The sequence below is a fragment of the Malania oleifera genome, chromosome 1, assembly GCF_029873635.1.
Source record: "Malania oleifera isolate guangnan ecotype guangnan chromosome 1, ASM2987363v1, whole genome shotgun sequence".
Classification (NCBI taxonomy): domain Eukaryota; kingdom Viridiplantae; phylum Streptophyta; class Magnoliopsida; order Santalales; family Ximeniaceae; genus Malania; species Malania oleifera.
Window position 1 is genome coordinate 2,085,695 of NC_080417.1, and position 21,551 is coordinate 2,107,245.

The window sequence follows — 21,551 nt, forward strand, 5'->3', positions numbered from 1 at the left end:
TCACAGTAGAAACCTAAGCAGCAGTAGGTATAAAATCTTAATCATCCAACCATAGAACATAATACCAGAGTTTACTATACCATCAAAATACTGTTCCTATATACAATCTCCAAAAATTCAAAATAACACTAGGATCATACAACAAAAATCTCTTGATCCTAGTTCAACGTTTACCCTTCTAGTAGGAAGCTCCAATCACTTAATGGCGGCCCTGACCCGCCGGTCTCTCTGGATTTCCTGAAAATCATTTAATGTTCGTGGGTGAGACACTTCTCAGTAAAGGAAAATAAACTAAATACAACTGTGTGATAACATGAATATTTAATGTAATTATACATATACAATACATTTCATATATCTATAAATATTTATCATAACATATTGAATAATCATATACTTTCGTAATTGCTGATAAATCATATCGCACGTAAACATCTGTTATACTGATAATATTGAAAATATACCTAAAATGAATAGTTAGCTAACGTCATGTATTATCCCCCATGATGGGTTGTGCAGCCCGAAGGCGGGACCCGACAATGGCTGACCGACCATTGCCGAGTCAAAAATGTCTGTAAATACGATGAGCCCGCCACACCCTAGTTCGGACTGCTAGGTGGACGTCCACACTCTATTGAAAGCTGCATCAACTATCCATCTCCCACCCCCTCGTGGGGTGGTTAGCACTAATCTGAACATAGATATCTGATCTATATAGCAACGGTACCGAGCTCCTGAACTGAACTAAACTAACATTCGGGTTTTGATAACATATAGTACATGATAATATAACATCTTTCATAATTTTCATAAAAATGGCATCGCGCCAAACATTTCATAAATACGGCCTCGTGCCGATCATCTCGTAAATACAGTCTCGCGCTGAAATCATACATAAATATGGCCTCAGGCCGAAATCATACATAAGTACGGCCTCGCATCGAAATCATACATAAACACGACATCGCGCCGAAATCATATATAACTGTATATCAATATGAAAATAATCAATCTATCATGTATTTTCAACATCATAATGTACTGTATTCTTTCATAATTTCTCAAAACATATTTCATTCGTATCATTGTCATAACATAATATTCTTTCATGTAAAATAATATTCATACCACACATTTGTTGTATAAAACCATACATTGTATTCTGAAATCATAGTTTCTGACATCTCATACATATACATACATTTCAACATAATAAAAGTATTTTTCCCAAATGTGCATTTCCTTCGTAATATAAAGATATTATACATGCTTTCTTGAAAATAACTTTTCTCATAAATAATAATAATTGGCATGAAAATAACTGCTTTAGTTTATTCCCTTACTTGACTACTGAGAAAGTCCCTAAAATATCCTGGTCTACCCCTCGTAGGATTTCCTGATTAATACCCTGAAATTGAAAACTCTCAGTATTAAATTTCAGTATTTTCACATGTATATCATTTCCTATAACTACCGTAAGACTAAATTTGGCTTAAAAAGCCTTATCTCAATTCAGGGATGATTTCCAACTTGCTTTTACCAACGATCGGTTCCGGCAGATTTGGAGAGAACTTCCCCAGGAGCGTCGAGGTGGCTTCGGATTGTCGAACCAGTGTAAATCCAGCCCAAAATTGAAGAGAGAGAGAGAGAGAGAGAGAGAGAGAGAGAGAGAGAGAGAGGATGATATTTTCCAAATTTTTGACGTTTAAATCGGGTTTTTGATATTTATAGGACTGGATTCGTCGATGAGTCCTTCAATAATTTCGTCGACGAAAGCCATTCCTCGTCGACGAATCCTATCTTCGTTGATGAATTTTCTAATACCTTCGTCGACGAATCCCCTGCATTCGTCGACGAAGCCCTGATGATTTTCCTCGGTTATTCCTTCCCAAAGTGTAATGTCGTCGACGAAGTCGACTTCCTCCTTCTGTTACTGTTTCCATTTCCCTTCCTCTTTATTATTTAAATTCTGTTATTATTCGAGTTGTCACAATACACTAATAATAATTTTATTTACCTACTGATCGTCGTCTCACCCCAATCATTATTTTACATTTCAGATCATTTTGAAGAGTGTACCAGAAATCTGGCGTAATAAGTGCATGGACGGGAATAGAAAGAGCAGAGTAGAATAAAAAAATTAGCAAAATACAATTTAGAATATGTTTATGTATTTTAGAATTTTAGAAATTTTCTTTTAATAATTGAGACATATACTTGTAACAAAGTTAATTAGTGCTCTGATAATAAAAATAATTTAGATTTATTTGCATCCGCTGAAAAATTTATATACAGAAACCCACTCGAGTTCGGGTCCTTACATTGAATTCTTAAAATCATTTTTGAGACTAGCTTTAGTTTCACCCGATTATTTTTCTTAATAAATATTCTTGGGAGAAATTATTTATTGCAAAACTATTTTTAAGCTTAAATCCCAAATTCTCCAAATATTTTTATTTGCAAAAATCTGTATTGGAGAACATATTAATCTTTGTGTTAATATGTAATGACCCGGCCCTTTACACGGACTCAGGTGTCACTCACATACATCAAATACCTATACCTGTTCAAGATATGGAAACAACCCGTCCTAAACAGGGACATACGGGTGTAAATCATACATAATCATGATGTAAATGTTGCGGAAAAACATAAACATCTATTGGGATTACTACTAGCCTTATACCAGAGTTCACTAATACATCCATAATTTACATACATTCAGACTTAGAGTAATCGTCATATTACAACCCTCCAAAAAGGACTTTCATCAAGTTTAGTACAAAATTTAGATGCTTACGTAAGCTAACCAAAATAACCACCCTAGTCCCTTTATCTACTAGGACCGACGCACGGATGGACCTGAAAACAAAGGTTGTAAGATAGGGTGAGACACCTCTCAGTAAGGAAGAAGAAGTTACAACAGTGTGTGACTGCATACATGTATATTTTCATTCAACATCTGGAATATAAATCAAATATTTTCAATACAGTAATGCATCAGGTATATCATCATTCATATTACAAAATTCCCACATCTGTCTTTCGACTATTTAATGATTTATCAGATGACCAACAACAAAATATCCCTATAACCAGTTTTACCCCATGGCTCGGGTTGTGCACTAGTACTCGTCCAATGTCTTGTTCGTGCAGACACTTCCGAGTACCTACATACGATCCGACTGCCTCCATTGGCCCAATATCAGCCAATGGTTTCACCCTACTAGCCGACCATCTTGGTACCCACATCGTTTAGTACGTGTGATTGCACGTGTACATCTAGTTACAATATCGTGCCGTATCATATAACAGTGGTTTCATTTCACCTTGCAAAGAAAGTATTTTTCAACCCTCGTGGGACTCTCAAGCTGTGGTTCTGTGTATCATAAATTCAATTTATACAAATATGATTTTATCTCCCATAATCTATATCAATAGTATAGAAATAATTCCAGCAGTTTCAAACCGGCGTCTTTCCACCTGGTTTACCCCTCTTTGTTTACTGATGCAGTTCGGTGTATCACCAGCCTCTGTTTATCACATTGTCAATATAACAAATTAGAATTTCATTCCCATATTCTATATCAGTAGTATAGAAAATACATTCATTTCCATTTCAACATATATAACACAAGTTTAATACAAAAACTCGCTAAATGATAGAAATTCAATATACATAGTTTAACTCAATAAATAAAGGAATCGAGTCTCTCCTACTATAGTATAAACACAAATAAAGATGTTTGTAAAATTTGGAGATCATACGTCGAAATCCTCGTTTTTACCACAAATCGTAAAATCGTCAAACCGACATTTCTACTCGGTAGAATTTCACAAATAAGTAGTTAAATCATAGATAATAACATAAACTAACTTTTTAGCGGTTTAGTTTTCCAAAAATGCCTTTGTAATCAAATTCCCCTTACCTTATATTCGAAATGAAACTTCGTACGAAAAGGGTCCAAAACGACAACCCAAGATCCCAAAAACCTAAAACCACAGAACATAACCTTACTATATTTTCTACTGCTATCCAAATATCCAATCAAAATTATGATCAGATTCCTACCTCGATTCTTGGGAAAACCCGAAACTCTCCGAAACGACGATCCGATCCACTAAAAGTGTAGAGTTTCCTCTTCTGATCCACGCAGGACCCTCCGTTTTTGGAAACGGATGACGAACGGCGAAGGATTTTAGAGAGAGAGAGAGAGAGAGAGAGAGAGAGAGAGAGAGAGAGAGAGAATGAGAGAATGAGAGAGGATAAGAATCCTTACTTATCCCTTAAGTAATCTAAATAAATATCTCCTCCAACATATTTATATATAAATATCTCAAAATATCTTCTCCAAAATTTCTTTTTTTTTTTCTTTTTCGGGGTCGGGTTACTACATAATACCCCTTCATTCTCTCAAATCCTTTGTGTTAATCAAAGTTCTCCAAAACCATTTTTTTTATTACAAAAATAATTTCTTTGGGGCATATGTTTTAAAATCTCTCTCGAACTCTCTTTTATTTATTCATTTTTTGTAGAGCACTTACTCTCACATATACTTTGAATTCTTAAAATCATTTTTGAGACTAGCTTTTAGTTTCACCCGATTATTTTTCCTGATAAATATTCTTAAGAGAAATTATTTATTGCACAACTATTTTTGAGCTTAAATCCCAAATTCTCCAAATATTTTTATTTGCAAAAATCTGTATTGGAGAACATATTAATCTTATATATGTATTCATATATATATATATATATATATAAATACATATATATTATTTGTGCAAAAACTGTTTGAAGAGCAAACCCTAGGTTCTCCTACATTTTTATTGAAATAAAATTTTGGAGATATTTTAATTAGGGTTCAAATCTTTGAAACTTTTTATCATATAAATCAATTCCAAAGATTGTGAAAATATCATGAGAAAAGCACCCTTACTCTACTGAACTGATTTCATATCATATTAGAGTGCATGTTTTTTAACTTGAATGTGAACATCTCTGCTTGTATTTCAGAAGCATGTTTTATGTACCAAAGTGTTTTAATGTACCAGTTGGGTTCAACCCATTAATTGAATTGGGGAGTTTTCGTCCCGTAAGGGAGACCAGTTAGGTTTAGCCCGTTAATTGAACTGGGATGTCTTCGCCCCGTAAGAGAGATCAGTTGGGATCAGCTTGGTAATTGAGCTGGGATTTACCTTGCCCCGTAAAGAAAGGTTGTAAACAGTTTCTGCTCCACCCGTAGGTGAGCAGGTATAGTGGAATCCTTGGGGAGGTATGCCCAAGGCGGGGACGTAGGTTGGTTTGGCCGAACCTCGATAACAAATCTGTGTGTCTCTCTCTATCTTATTTAAATTCCTATACTTTAATTTCTGCACGTGTATGTTAGTTTATATTCATTGTCATAATCATCTGCATATACACATTTAATTTAAATAAGATTTACTACATACATGTATGTTTGTGTTCACTGTTAAAGTTATTCTACATACACACATGTACTTTGAATGGGATATGATCTATGGTGAATCAGCGAAATGTTTAAATTAGCCAAAAAGCTTTTAAAACCCAATTCACCCCCCCCCCACCCCACTTGGGAATACACCAATTCTAACAGTGAGTAAACTGGATTTGAACTTAGACTAGATGTAAAATTGGTTGGCCACAAAAGCTTCCCACCATGTCGGCCGCTAGTGGTTATCAAGCATTTTTTTTTTCCCAAGGTGTGCATTGCTCCGGGGTGGATCAAGGTGTCCCTTACTAGAAAAAGAAAAAAAAAATCTACTCCAAGTACAAGGATCATCATGTGGGAATCAAACTTCCCTTATCTAGCGATCAACCAATTGCAACCAAGAGAAAAAGAAAGAATTTGGGAAAGCCCCTAGATAAGGGTATGATTTTTGGTGTCAACAGTGATAGTATTCAATTTTGAACTTGAATGTTCATATTTGAGAAATTCAAGTCCAAAATTTAATGTCCACGTCTGATAATATAAATTTTTCATGCATTCTTGAGATGATGTATTTGGATAGTTTCAAATAAATATAGAAGTTACTCAAAACAGAATGACAGAACATATCATGCATGCTTTGGAGACTTGGATATCGGTCACAAGAACACATTAATTAGCTTCAAGAGGGGTAGAACATCCACTATAGCAAGAGGAGACCTTGTACATCCATGGATTAGTATACAAGCATGCTTTTTGTTGAAATCTGAACCAGAAAAAGAAATACAAGCAGTGCAAGAAGAGGCTATACTTCCTTTTACAGCTAGTCATTGAGCTCTCTAAATGGTGATCTTTCATTGGGAATGACTTCAAATTTCTTCACTGCTGGAGAAAAGTCAGCACTAACATTCTCTTTAATGGAGTTGAAGAAGAGTTCATCCCCCCCATTCAAGTCCACATCCATCTCATTACCACTCAAAGTCTGCACTATGCTTTCCAACATCCTCATCAGTTGCATATCTTCACTAGAATACCTGCCAATCTTGCCCCACAGGTCTCCAACAAAACTCAACAAGCTCTCCCTTTCAGATGATAGCTTTGTGATGTTGTCTAGTAACTTTACTTTTTCATCCCCAAGTTTGTTCAGGGAGGCATCTGTAGCTCTCAGCTTGTTCTCGAGCTGATCTGTGAATATCTTTACTTCCAACTGTTTTGCTTCCAAATCAGCTTTCATCTCCTGTGCTTCCCGTTTCGAACAAGATAAGGATTTCTCCTGCAATTCAAGTTTCTGACATAAATCGCTGATATTGTTCTCAAGTTCTACAATCATCAGTTTTGTCTCTTGAAGTTCCTGAGCCTTCAGAACCTCATCAGTTGCAATCTTTTGCCAAGCTTTGTGAATCAAATCAATCTCTGCCTGCTTCTGTGCAAGTTGTGAAGAAAAAGAGAGATTCAAACTGTCGGAATTTCGTTCAAATGACTGCACTAGCTGCTGAAGATTATCTATTTTCTGATCTTTCTCTTCTACAAGTTGGAGAAGATGTCCTTTCTCGTACTGAAAGGTCTTCTCCACATCTTCAAGTTTTATCCTGACCAACTCTTCCAGCCTCTCAAATTCTTCCTGGTGTTTCTCCAAGGTCTTGTCCTTTGCTTCTGCGTTCACTTGCTTGGACTTAACAGCCTCAGTTTCTGCCCTCATTTTTTCTAGTTCTTGATCTAATGATCCAATCTGTTGCTGAAGACTATCTATTCTTCTTCCCCTTTCTTCTAACTCACAGATAAGACTATCTTTCTCTTGCTTGAGAGTTTCCTCAACCTCAACTTGTGCAAGAAGAGAAAGTTCAATTTCTCTACGCTTTTCATGGTTTCCTTCAAGGTCAACTTTTAAACGTTCTGCAATAGATTTCCATACCTGCAACTCAAATTCAGCTTCACTTCCATCACAGATCTTTTCAGCTAATTCAGAATTTGCTGCATCTAAGGCATCACAAACTTCTCTTAGCTTCTCTCTAAAATCACTCTCCATCTGCAAGGCTTGATCTTTTAAGCGAAGTTGGTACATGGATGATTCCTCAAGCATTTCCTTATGCCTCTCAAGCTCTTTCTGCATGACAAACTGTTGCTGCTCAATAAGATCCAACGAATCAGCCCTCCTCAATAATGATGCTGCTTTCTCATGTTCTTCTTCAATAGCCAACTGGGCTCTCAGAAGGGCAGCGTTCTTCATCTCCAACTCCTTCATTAGATGAGAAATATTTTCTTGCTTCTCTTTGTTGTGCAAATCCATTTCAGCCTTTTCATTATCAAGCATTGACTTGGCCTCAGCAAATGCAGATTTCAACACCAATAACATTACAGAGTTCTCCTCATTCAGCAACTTCAACTGCATAATTGAAGAATGGCAACCTTCCAACTCCAACTTGAGCTCCTTGATGGCCATATCTTTGCCCTCTAGCTCAGACCTACAGTCATTCAGGTCCATTATCAACCTTTCCATTTGAGATCTCCATTCTTCTTCTTTTGCTCTGAGATTTGCCGAACAGCTTCTGTGCATCTGCTCCAAATTTTTGAGCTTGCCTCTCAACTTTCCCAGAGAAGACGAAGTTCCTGCTTCGTGAATCTTAGCTTCCTGAAATTCTTTAAGAGAAACACGCAACTCCTGATTTTCTTGCTCTAGCTTCCCTGCTTTGTAATCCATCTCTTTGTAAAGAGTCCTTTTTGTGTCCAGTGAAGTTCTCAAGGCTGCAATTTCTCTGTCTCTCTGAATAGTCAGGTCTTCCATCTTCAACTTTGCCTCTTGACACTCAGAAAAAACATTCTCAAAGCGCATTTTGTATTCTGAAAGTTGAAATTCCAAATGCTTTCTTCGACTTTCTTCATGAGCTAGAGCTTGGTTACACATCTTTAGGCGGTTCTGGAGATCTTCTGAAATTCTGGTTTGAGAATCTAAGCTTGTTTGGAGAGAACATAAATCATCAAGCAATGAGGATTTCTCAAGATCCCACTCTTTCTTACTTGTGCAGAACTGCCCTCGAAGCTTTTCATGAGCATCTTCTAAGTGCTTGAACTGCTCTTTTTTCCATTTGAGCTGATCTTCAACTTTCCTGCTTTCCCGCTCTAATTTCAGTAACATATCATCCCTCTGTCTTAGTTCTTTTGGAACCCTGGCTTTTTCCTCTGCTTCTGAACGCTTCCTCTGCGAAACTGACAAAATCTCTTTAAGGCTTTCTATCTCATCCTTAAATGCACGAATCTTTTGTTCTTGATCTATGTTTTTGCCATTTGCCTCATCTAAAGCCATTGCCATCTCTTTGTTTTCCTGTTCTGATTTTTTTAATTTCTGAGTACAGTCAACTCGAAGCTTTTCATTTGCAGAACTCAGAGATCTGATAATACCATCTTTTTCATTCAAATTGCATTTAAGTTCTTCACACATTTGCCTGAACGAAGAAATCTCCTCTGCCTTCTCATTTAGCTCTTCAGCCTGCTTATCAATTTTCAAACTCAATCTTTGAATTTTAGCTAGTTCCTCATTGTGGGCCTTCTTCAAGCTCTCAGATAATTCTGCTTTTATACGATATTCTGCCTTGAGCTTCTCATTCTCAACTTTAGCTTCATCTAACTCTCTATAAACTCTGTCCATTTTCTTTGCACAAGCACCTGTATGTAAATACAGCATACACAGCTGTATCAAGTTGAAATGCAGAATTGTTTTAAATGCTACTAGGAAATAAATAAATAAAATGTCTTGGCATTCAAGAGCAACCCACACATAATATCATTAATGAAAAATTAAATGTCTATCAATGTCAAGAACTTTCAGGTCATAATAAATATTCAAAATATGGTTCTCAATCTTCTATAATAGGTGGTCCTATGATGGACATGCACACTGCTATCTCCATTGCTTCCTCATAAAATGTTTCCTTTGCAGTCCAAGACAAGATTTCTATCCCAAGGACAAACAATGCAAAAGGATAAGATCCTAAACAACACCATATAAATAACAGAACTATTAAACTTTTTTATCCATTTCAGGAAAAGCACGGTTTTGAATTTTTGTCCACTATTCGCAAAATGCATACCGCAAAAAATTGATTGACGGTGCAGAAATTCAGTAGTTTTCCAGAAATTTTGTGGGAAAGGTCCAAAAATTCAGCCATGTTAATATTCAATTTTTGTCCACTATTTGCAAAATCCAACATCTTGTTAAGTTCAAAACAGAGATCAAATCCTATAAATTAAAAATTCATGAACAGTCAACATTTCAGTGGTTAGGAGCAAGGTCATAGTTTGCTCGATCCAACGTTAGGATTTCAGAAACCATATAAGATAACAGTTTTAAAAATTATTTCAAACATGGAACAATAGCACAAAGTTTCCTTTTATAATTATCCACATTCAATGTGGGTAAAACATAAAGTGAAAGATGGATTGGCCAAGTAATTTGGGAGAGAGTGAATTGCAGAAGCTTTAGGTTAATTAATATCACTACATTAAAGAACAGAAAAGCGAAACACTAAAAGATAACCCAACACAATCCTAAATTCAAAAATATGGGTGGACATAATAATGGATTAATAGAAGCATAGTTCAGCTGTATCATCATGTTGATTGAGCGTTAAATTATCAGGAAAAATACTTAAGAGTCAGATTTTTTTGGAATCGGATGTATCAGGGGATATAAGCGTCACATTTAACAGAAATCCTATCGCGACTAATTTTGCTTGTAAAACTAGAAGTTCAAAATACTATTTTCTTTCATATCCTCAGTTTTCTCAGCAACCAAACAAGGGGTGACAAAACCCTAATTTCAAAAAAGAGAAATCCTAAAAGCTAGTTAAAGAGAAGAACGGTTCGTCAATTCAATGACCAAGGAATCACAAAATCAAAACTAATCGTAACGCAATAAAATAATATTCCGATTGGCTGAATACGAAAGGAAAACTCGAATCTTGTAACACCCACTTCAAACCCCAACCTGCCAAAAGATTCCCAGTTTTCGTTTCTGCTCTTTTCTTTCCCCCATTGTTTCTCGATATAAGCGTCACATTTAACAGAAATCCTATCGCGACTAATTTTGCTTGTAAAACTAGAAGTTCAAAATACTATTTTCTTTCATATCCTCAGTTTTCTCAGCAACCAAACAAGGGGTGACAAAACCCTAATTTCAAAAAAGAGAAATCCTAAAAGCTAGTTAAAGAGAAGAACGGTTCGTCAATTCAATGACCAAGAAATCACAAAATCAAAACTAATCGTAACGCAATAAAATAATATTCCGATTGGCTGAATACGAAAGGAAAACTCGAATTTGTAACACCCACTTCAAACCCCAACCTGCCAAAAGATTCCCAGTTTTCGTTTCTGCTCTTTTCTTTCCCCCATTGTTTCTCGGCAACCAACAGAGTTTAAAAGAAGGGGGAGAGGGGAAGAAGAGAGGGAACAGTAAAAATACCTGGCTAAGTGGGGAGATTAGTCATTCACCGCCAACGAGGGTTGCACAGATCTGTGTGATTTGTGGTTATTCTTCTTCAAGAATACGAAAGTAAAGATGCTAAGAGAGTGGGAAATTGGAGGAACTGAGAAAGTGAGAGAAAGTAGATGCAAAGAGCCGTTGGTGGTGGTGGGTGGGAGGTTGAGGGTGAAGCTTTTTAGATTTGAAATCTTATAACGGAGATTGAAGTTGAACGGCGCCGGTGTTGGATCCACTGTTTTTGGATATAAGTATTCGGATTCTTATGAAGGGGATATAGCCGTTAGGATTAGGGGTTCGAGATTGAATCCGGTGGGCTGGGCCAATTTTGGTAAGAATGGGTTGGGCCAAGCATTTTTGAGTTGTGACTTGTGACATTTCCTTTTTTTTTTTTTAACTATAATCTCTCAAAAACACAATATGAGAGACACTAAATCATCGAAGATGCATTTTGATTTGCTTTTAGTTCGGTTAAGTAAATAGCAGAACATTATTTTTCCGAAAAGTACGACATATATCAATTCCATTTCCCCAAGTAGGAGAATATTATTAATATCAGTAGCATTAGGATGATGTATAATATCTAGATTCATAATTTGATCGATCACTTCTGGAGGATTTGATTTTAAAATTATATTTTGAGAACTCATATCCATACTATTCCTAACTATTGTGAATACTCTAAAGTTTAACATACAGATTTATGACACGATTGATGTAGATAAAAAAAATTAGACAATCAATTGTGTATCACTATGGTCTCTTAGAAATTAGACAATCAATTGTGTATCACTATGGTCTCTTAGTCGTTCCTAGTTTTGACTAGCTTAAGATTGTTTTGAATAAATCTTAGTAATTAATTGAGACTCTATCATCTTATTGTTATGATGTTCAAAGTTCAAACGACTAGAGAATTCTCCTGAAACTGAAAGAGGTTACATATTGGATAGGACAAAGGGATGTCATTTTTCTTCCAAATATTTTTGATTTAAAAAAAATCCAAATAGATGGTTTGACAAATAAGCACAAATTTCTTTTTCATGCCACATTTCATAGTTTTTTTCACATCAGAATAGTTCCTATTAACACCGAGACGAGCCTTCAAAGGTAAACTTGATATATATGAGTGAACACTGACATAACTTAAAAGATTAAATCATTAGTTTTTAAGTTCAATCATGTATATAAGTACCCATCATTCACTTAACTTTTTCAATGTGAAACAAACTCACAACTGAAATTTTCAGCAATCTTTTCATTACTTGTCAGTTCCAATCACTCCTCTTCGAGCATAAGTCGTTCCATGTAACCAATGATGAGTCATTACTCAATTATGGAAAAGACACGAAAATCATGGGAATTCACTCATCTACGAGATTAGCATTTGTAAGATCAATTGCGCTTCTTCTACCGGAAACAAATACATGAACACTCATACTCTAAGTCCAAAATTTACTTATTTTTTCATTCAAATCAAAAACAAAAATCTTTCAAATTTTTTTTTTTAAAAAATTACATAACATTTGGGAAGTGTTTGAGAGTATAAATTTCATGAGTTCGATATGAATTTTATTAAAAAAATAATTAAAATAATTTTATATAATGTATAAGCATCATTAATCTATATCTGATTTGGGTCGTTACCCAATGTTGCAGTAGCAATCTCTTCTAATAAATTAGGTCAACCCAAACCACTTTGTTTTGCTTTCTTTTTAGATTCTGTTTTTGTTTTTAGTTTTTTCCTAGGTGAACAAATAACAAAATGTTTTGGCAATTCTTAAAAGCTCCATAGTACAAGTACCTGAGCATGAGCAGCCTTGCCCCCCACTGCCTCCTCACTTGTCACATCCCAACCAAAAACAACTTGATCATGGGTGATCATGATTCAATAGTAATTCAGAGTGCTCATTCTCAGAGTTTTTTTTTTTCAAAATTAATATTATTCTATTAAATAATATTAGAATTTTATTTTAAAACTTGATTTGTTTTGAATTCTCGTTGTACAAATTAACGATTTTCAATCAAATCTCGATGAATAGTCGAGCAGGATTCACATGGGTGAATTTTAGCCAGACAGTCAAATCTCCAATGATTTTCAAATATTGGGATCATTTACTCCCTTCTTCCTACACATGTCTCGTCCATTTTCGAAAGAGGCAATCTTAGCAACAATTTTGATGGGTTTCCAATGAGAGTTGGAGTTGAAGCAACAAGCGCAAGCCACAAGGGATGTAGATGCCAAGTCACTGCAAAGCAATTTCCAGTGGCTGCAAATGCTCAGTGAGGGTTGGACCTTGGCCTAGCCAGCGTCGCTTTTGTATATAGCCTTAGCCAAGGCTTCGTAACATCTTTCTTCTGTGTCATCTTAAACTTCTACTAGGAAATACAACGGGGTGCAACTCTACATGGGCCTCTACTACCTGCCTTGGCTTATAAAGCCCCTCTAGGGTAGTCTCATTGATGTATTTTTGGTGATAAGGTTCTATTATTGCCCTACATTGTGCTCATTGGGGTTCTCGATGTTGTTCTCAAGTTGGTGGTTGTTGCCTGTGAGAAGCTTGCTAGCAATGTAGGAATTGGGCAGGTTGGTGACTGCGGCTGTGGCGATTGTTGACATGGTGATTGATGCGTGCATCACTGGCTACAATGGCAAGAAGCAATTGTTAGTACTAAACATGTAGAGCCTTTGTGAGAGAAAGAAACATGTTGTACAAATTAATGTGCAGTGAAAAATCGTTCCGGATCATGTAATGCAGCAACCAATGATGAATAATACGGAAACACAATCACACATAGATAACAAGGAAAACAAATAAACAATAACACAAGAGTTTACATGGTTCAGCAATATGCTTACGTCCATGGGAACAAGTGGTTGAATTTCACTATCAATCATCAAACCAAGGTTACAATGTCATATATATGCTAACCCTACATGTACGAAAGGCTTAGGAAGTTCCCCAAATGCCCCTGTAACAATCCCCAAAGGTTATGCCTCTGAATCCCCAACCTATTGATCTTCCTAATTCAAAATTCAAACTCAGCGCCAAACAAAACTCTCAATGGTTTCAGCAAACTATCGATGGTTTCTTTCTGAAACTAAAACTGTAGACGGTTTTATACAAATGGTCAACGGTTTCTTCTCGAGGCTAAACCTTCGATGTAATCATCGACCAAACCGTCGACTGTTTCTTCCTGCAGACCAACTTTCTTGTTTTTCCTCACTATGCTTTCCTTGTACATGTATTCCACTCAATATGAGTCATATACTCTAACAATCTCCATATTGGTGAATATTCACCCCTTAAGAGAAATACGAAAGCATAACCCATAGCTCAACCTAGGACAATAGGTTGGGACGCCTCCCATCTAGCAACTGGAGACGTTGATCAAGTCCAAGCAATGCTTGAACTTGTTTGTGGTAATGCTTGAACTTGTTTGTGGTAACATGCTTTTTCAACATATCTATTGCATTCTCAGACTTGTGAACTTTCTCAAGCAGTAGTTCACCAAAAGCAACCAATTCTCTGATCCTATGAAACTGAACATCTATGTGTTTGTCGCATGATACACCTGGTTCTTCACCAAATAGATGACACTCTGATTATCACAATGTAGCTGAACTCTACCTTGCTGAATACCCAACTCCTTGATCAATCTTATAAGCCACAAAACTTCCTTGGCAGCCTCAGTCACTGCTATATACTCCGATTCAGTAGTAGAACAAGTGACTACACTATGAACCTCTAACAAATAGGCCCTCCCACAAGGATGAATATGTACCATGTGGTAGATCTCCTATCATCCAAGTCCCCTGCATAGTCTGCATCCACATAACCTACCACTGAAGGATCACCTTATTGTCTACTGAACATGATGTCATAGTCTGTAGTAACCCTCAAGCATATGAAAATCTACTTGATTGCATCCCAATGTTGTCGACTCGAATTTGAAAGAAACTTGCTCACCACACTAACAACTTGTGCTAGATCTGGTCTTATACAAACCATAGCATACATTAAGCACCCCACTACATTAGCATAAGGGACCTTTGATATGTCATGAGCATCATCATTCATCTTTGAGTACTGGGCGGTAGACAATCTATAATGATACACCAATGGTGTACTCACCGATTTTTCATTATCCATGCTAAACCTCTCCAACATCCTCTCAAAATAGCTATCTTGAGATAACCACAATCTCTTTGCAACTCTGTCCCTGCAAATCTTCATCCCTAGAATCTTCTTGACCTCACCCAAATCCTTAATGTCAAACTCTATGCTCAACAGAGTTTTCAACTAATTAACATCAATCATACTTTTCGCAGCAATTAACATGTCATCCAAATAGCAACAGAAAAATAAGTGAACCATCATCAATACTATTTACATAAACGCAGCAATCATATTCACACCTTCTGTAGCCAATCCGAATAATGTACGAGTCAAAACGTTTGTACCACTACCTCAGAGACTGCTTCAGCCTGTAAAATGATTTCTTCAATTTACAAACCAAGTGCTCCAGTCTAGGTTGACTAAAATCTTCAAGTTGTACCATGTAAATCAACTCCTCCAAATCTCTATGGAGAAATGCTATCTTTACGTCCATCTGCTCCAAATGCATATCGAAATGCGCCACCAATCTCAACACTATCCTGATGGAAGTATGTTTGACCACAGGGGAGAAAATCTCATCATAATCAACCTCTTTTTTCTGTGAGTAACCCTTTGCTACTAACCAAGTCTTGAACTTGTCTCATTCTTTTTCTGATACTAATTCTTACTTCCTATACACCCATTTGCATCCCATCTTTCTCTTCCCTTCTGGAAGTTCCACCAACTCCCACATCTGGTTTTTATGCAAAGACTCCATTTCTTCCACCATAACACCCATTCATATGCTTTTCTTTTGGTTGTGTAGCGCCTCTTGAAAAGTAGTAGGATCCCCACTAGTAGTAATGAGTGCATAAGAAACTAGATCATCAAATCCATACTTGGGGGTGATAGTGTGTCTGGAATTGTTTATAGCAATACTGTGATGCTGATGGTCACCTGAGTTAGAACTCCTTACATTCTAAACGTTGTCATCTCCACCTTGAGTCTTTAGTTCCACCTGTACCACATGCTCATTGCTGTTGCAATTTTCTGGCACTTGTTTCTCTTCTTCTTCTTGAGTACGCTGCAACATGGCTTTCTCATCGAAAACCACATCTCTACTAATCACCACCTTGTTTGCCTTCGAATCCCATAGATTGAACCCTTTCACTCTTCGATATCCTAGAAAGATGCATTATCTAGACTTTGCGTCAAGTTTCGATCCCTCCTCATTAGAAATATGTACATAGGTTGGACATCAAAATACTTTTAAACCAGAGTAGTTTATTGCGCTATCTGTCCACACCTCCTTTGCAACTTTCCCATCTAGTACTACCCTTGATGATATGTTAATCAGGAAACACATCATATTTTTTGCCTCTACCCAGAAGTTCTTCGCAAGCCCTACATTCAAGCCAAGACATCGAGCTCTTTTAGCTATAGTTCAGTTCATCCTTCCCACCACACCATTTTGTTGTAGTGTCTTGCGTACTGTGAAATGTCTCCTAATGCCATGCTGCTCGCACACTTCCTTGAACCTCAAATCAGTGTACTCAATACCATTATCTGATCTGAGGCAATTGATTTTCCTCTCGGTCTGGTTTTTTACTTCAATTTTTCACAATTTAAACTTGGCAAACGTTTCTGACTTGTGCCACCTGAAGTACACCCAGACCTTCCGTAAGTAATCATCTATAAAACTCACAAGTACATATGTCCTTCTCATGATACTACCCCTATCGGCCCCCAAACATCTGAATGAATGTAGTCAAAGATTCCTTTTGTTTTGTGTGTGGCTGTTATGAATTGTACCTTATTCTGTTTCCCAAGCACACAATACCTGTAGAAACTTAGCTTGCATGTTTTGGCACCCTTCAAAATATTTCTCTTATGAAACTCCATCATCTCACACTCACCTATATGTCCTAACCACGTATGCCACAAGATAGTATTATCTGACTTGAACTCTGCAGCTGCAGCTCCATCTACAACTGTGGTACCTACCAATCTATAGATATTCCTTGGTACTTTCTGCCTCTTCATCACAGTCAGAACACCCTTACTCATCTTCATTACCCCACTTGCATACTTGTAACTATACCCATTACAGTTTAAAGTGCCCAATGAAATCAAATTCTTTCTTAACTCCGGTATATTCCTAATATCACATAAAGTTCTCATAACACCATCGAACATTTTGATTCTTGACCCTATTTCGAAAACTTTGCATGAAGCATCATTTCCCATCAAAACAGAATCAGAATTTACCAACTTATAAATGATGAACCAATCTTTGTTTGGTGTCATGTGATAGGAGCACGTTGAATTTAAGATCCAAGAATTCGTGAGACCATCTGAACTGGATGAAATTGAAAGCATATCACCATCCTCGCTCCTTGAGTCTCCTTCTTCTATTACATTCGTAGAGTTTAAATAACCCTATTTATATTCTGCATTCTTTTATAGACAATCTAGTATTATGTAGTGCCCCTTTTTCCCGCACTTAAAACACCGTATATCCTTCATTTTATTGGAATTGGATAGAGCCTTATTGTTACTCAGCCCACTCCGAAACTTGCTTCTTCCACAATCCTGGTTACCCTTCACCACAAGTCCTTCACCTTGTGAATTCTCATCGCTGTCCTTCTTCCTCTAATGAAAACGCAAAAAGAACTCGTGATATCCTCCAACTATAGAGTTTCTTTTCCCTATATTAGATTCGTAACTAAGTTTTTATATGTAGGAGACGTAGGTAGGAATTCAGTAACATCAATGCCTTGTATTCATCCTCAAACTTCACATCAACCTACTTCAAATGACCGATAATCTAATTGAATACGTTAATGTGTTGATTCAGATCCGAACCCTCCAACATCTTAAGCCTATACAATTTCTGCTTAAGATGCAACTTGTTCATCAATGACTTGGATATTTATCGACTCTCCAGTTTCAGCCAAACTGCCACCAATGATTCCTCATCCATGACATGATACATCACTTCATCAGCCAAACAAAGTTTGATAGTCGCCACAACCTTTGCTTCCAATTCCTTCCAACTCATGTCGTCTATGCTTTTTGGCTGTCTTCCATATAATGTCTTCACCATACCCTGCTGCACTAATAAGTCTTTAACTCTCCTCTTCCAAAGTCCAAAATTTCCAGATCTGTTGAACTTGAAAATTCCAAACTTCGCAGAAGAAATCCTAGCCATTGCAACCAATAGCTATGATACCAATTTGTTGTGCAAATTAATGCGCAGCAGAAAACTATTCTGGATCGTGTAATGCAGCAACCAATGATGAATAATACAAAAACAAAATCACACATAGATAAGGAAACCAAATAAATAATAACACAAGAGTTTACGTGGTTCGGTAATGTGCCTATGTCCATGGGAGCAAGCAGCTGAATTTCACTATCAATTATCAAACTAGGGTTACAACATCATATATATGCTAACCCTACACATAAAAAAGGCTTAGTAAGTTCCCCAAATACCCCTATAGCAATCTCTGGAGGTTATGCCTCTGAATCCTCAACCTACTGATCTTCTCAATTCAAAATTCAAACTCGGCGCCGAACAAAACCATCAATAGTTTCAACAAACCATCAATGGTTTCCTACTAAAACTAAAACCATCGACGGTTTCTTCCCGAGGCTAAATTGTTGATTATTTCTTCCTATAGACCGACTTCCTTGTTTTTCCTATGCTTTCCTTGTGCATACCACTTAATATGAGCCACATATTCCAAAAAAATGTACAAAGGAAGTGGAGGAAGAAGAAAGAGAGTGAATTGACACACCAATTGAAAATTACATGAGATTTGACTATCTAAAATTCATCCATTCAAATCTAAAGAGATTGGATTAAAAATCACTAATTCATATAATGGGATTTCAAAACACATTAATTTTGAAAATAAATTTTAATTAATATTATTTTGAAATAATTTTATTAATATTATATTAAATTTGGAAAGAACTTTTTAGTCTCATGTATAATTGTTCTTTTGAATATAACTTAATTTTGTTTTTAGAATTTTCGTACATTTCATAAAATATGATCATAATTGTCCAATTAAAACAATCATTTGAGAAATTACAAGGAAAATTACTTAGGTGAGGCATATGATGAACATTGCCTTGGCATAAGGCAGCAATCATGCAAAGTAAGCCACTTAATGTCTAGTTACCTATAAATTAAAAAGGAAGGCTCATTATTAGTTAGTTAACAAGAAAACATGGGAAAGAAAACTTTAACGACCTGGTAAGTCTTGCTCAAGAGATGAGCTTGGACAAGATTTTTACTCACCTTAGCTTGAAAGCATTTGGGGTGAGCGATAACAATCGTAGATATCATCTGCCCCAAGACCATGTCATCCAAAAAGGTTTTAAGAGTGATATTGCCCAAAAATCTCCAAGGAGCATAGATGATTTTCTTAGCCTAAAAAATTTGAGTCGACTTCAAGTCCACTCTAAAAGAAATGGGCACCAAAAAGGAATGTAAATCAAGTCAATAAGTGTTTGTATAATCGTTGTACTCCATCCCAGAAGCATGATCAACCATGCCATATTTGAGGGAAGGAATCTAGGGCCAACTTAAATTTAGGCAAGCAAGTGTCACCTTAACAATTAGTTGGTTCTCCAATCAATCCAATAAGGTGAGATAGTTATCACCCAAACTACCTAAACATCATGTAATTAAGACATTTGTCCTCGAATTGCCAAAGAAGATATATTAGGGTGATGAAAATTGGTAAGGTAGGAATTGCCTGAGTCTCACTTAACCATATAGAAGGTTTCGTCCATGACTAAAATGTTGAGAATTCTATTTGTAAGTTTATCCCACACTGAAAAAATTGTGTGGATGATGAGTGCTTATATACATGGTTGGCCTAAGACCCAATAAGTTTAAACTTTTGGGTCAAGTTGGTGTTCACCCATATGTATCAAGACTACCTATGGACTCCTTCGGTGCCAACAAGTAGTATTAAAGTCAATAGTTCGTAACTTTGGGTGAGTGACATTGTAAAAAAAAAAATCGAGGCATGAAGCTAATTCTCTTGACACGCTAATAGTTGGAAGACCAAGTGTGTAATTGAGGCCAATAAGGATCATTTAGGTTTGGAAGATGGATCCAAATAAGGTCAAGACATGGGAGGTAAGATTGATTCGAAGGCACATTGAATGCAATCTGAGGCACGTAAGACGCTGTGGTAAGGTCCACTTGAACAACTGTTGAAGAGCTGAGCTTACTCCTATAAGAGAGACAATTTTCGTTCAAGGGAGAGCAGTTGGAATTCACAAGTGAGGGGAGATTATTGAGAATTCCACTTGTGAGTTTGTCTCACATTGAAAAAATTGAGTGGATGATGAGTGCTTATATACATGGTTGAGCCCAAAACCCAATAAGCTTATACTTTTGGGTTAAGTTGGTGCTCACCCATATATATCAAGCCTACGTATAAGCTCTTCTCGTGCTAACACAAAACCTATCAAGGTGATAGTGGGTGCATTCCAAATAGAGTTGGTTATTGGAAAGGAAATGGAGTAGAAGTCAATTGTAAGAAGGTGCTAACATTAAAAGAAATTTTATTTAAGCATGGTTGTCTAGTGTCAGGTAAATGAAGATCAACCATCCTATAGCCATAATTTAGGGAACAAATACAATTCCAAGCTCAATTTGGATGGTGTTATAAATATTTATAATTTTTATTGTGAAGAAATCTTCAACTCATTTTTACGCATGTATGTCAATAGTCAGTACTCTCTCTCTCTCTCTCTCTCTCTCTCTCTCTCTCATCCCAATCCTTCTCCCTCTTTTTTATGATTTCTACAACTCTTATATTCCTTTTTTCATCAAGTGTCCCATGTGAAGTAGGACATATTCCCAATGACCACTAATGCAAGGGCTCACATAATTAGTCCACTTCATTCAAAATCAATCACCGATCATCCACTTCATCATCAAAAGGTGTTGAACACTACTTTGTCATAAACATTTTTGCAAATAAGAATTTTATTGTTGACTTAAAATATCATATAAATTGATGATTATTTAGGGGATGCAACCATATATACGATCAACAGCTCAATAATAAAAAAATTTTCACACTTAATCTTCTCTTGTTGATCATTTGGATATCCAAAACCTTGTTAAAAAGAATACTGCTCAATTATCAAAATTAGTCATTGTCAATAAGCTTATTGACTTGGATTTGGAGCTTTGAATTTTTTATTTGCTTGAATATGGACAAAATTTAATACATACATTAAATTTTATTCCAATTCTCACAAATCAAAATCTATTATCTTCGCTAATTATAGGGTAAGGTAAGCCTAATTCCATCTGCCCAGAAATAAAATAAAAATAAACTTTATTTTGTACGGTCCTCTGGACATTTTCATGTATTCAATAAATAGCATTTTCGAGCATCAATTTCGGAATTTCAGAATTTGAACTTGAAGGCGTTAATTAGGTAAAGATTTAATATAATTTTGTATTACAATTTGTCTAAATTTACACAAATC

General features: G+C 36.2%; 1 protein-coding gene across 2 annotated transcripts; it reads right to left on the reverse strand.

Annotated features, from left to right (window-relative positions):
* Window positions 1–6,105: 6,105 nt before the first annotated feature.
* Window positions 6,106–11,160, reverse strand: LOC131153451 (uncharacterized protein At4g38062). Of its 2 annotated transcripts, none has more exons than XM_058105773.1 (2): window positions 10,906–11,160; window positions 6,106–9,110 (listed from the first exon to the last, which is right to left on the reverse strand). In XM_058105773.1, exon 2 carries the CDS (start codon window positions 9,091–9,093, stop codon window positions 6,274–6,276), a length of 2,820 nt encoding a protein of 939 aa, XP_057961756.1. In that variant the 5' UTR covers window positions 9,094–9,110; window positions 10,906–11,160; the 3' UTR covers window positions 6,106–6,273. The 2 variants fall into 2 exon arrangements, with proteins under 2 accessions (XP_057961756.1, XP_057961760.1); XM_058105777.1 differs by having other exon boundaries at window positions 6,106–9,135.
* Between the last annotated feature and the right edge of the window lie 10,391 nt (window positions 11,161–21,551).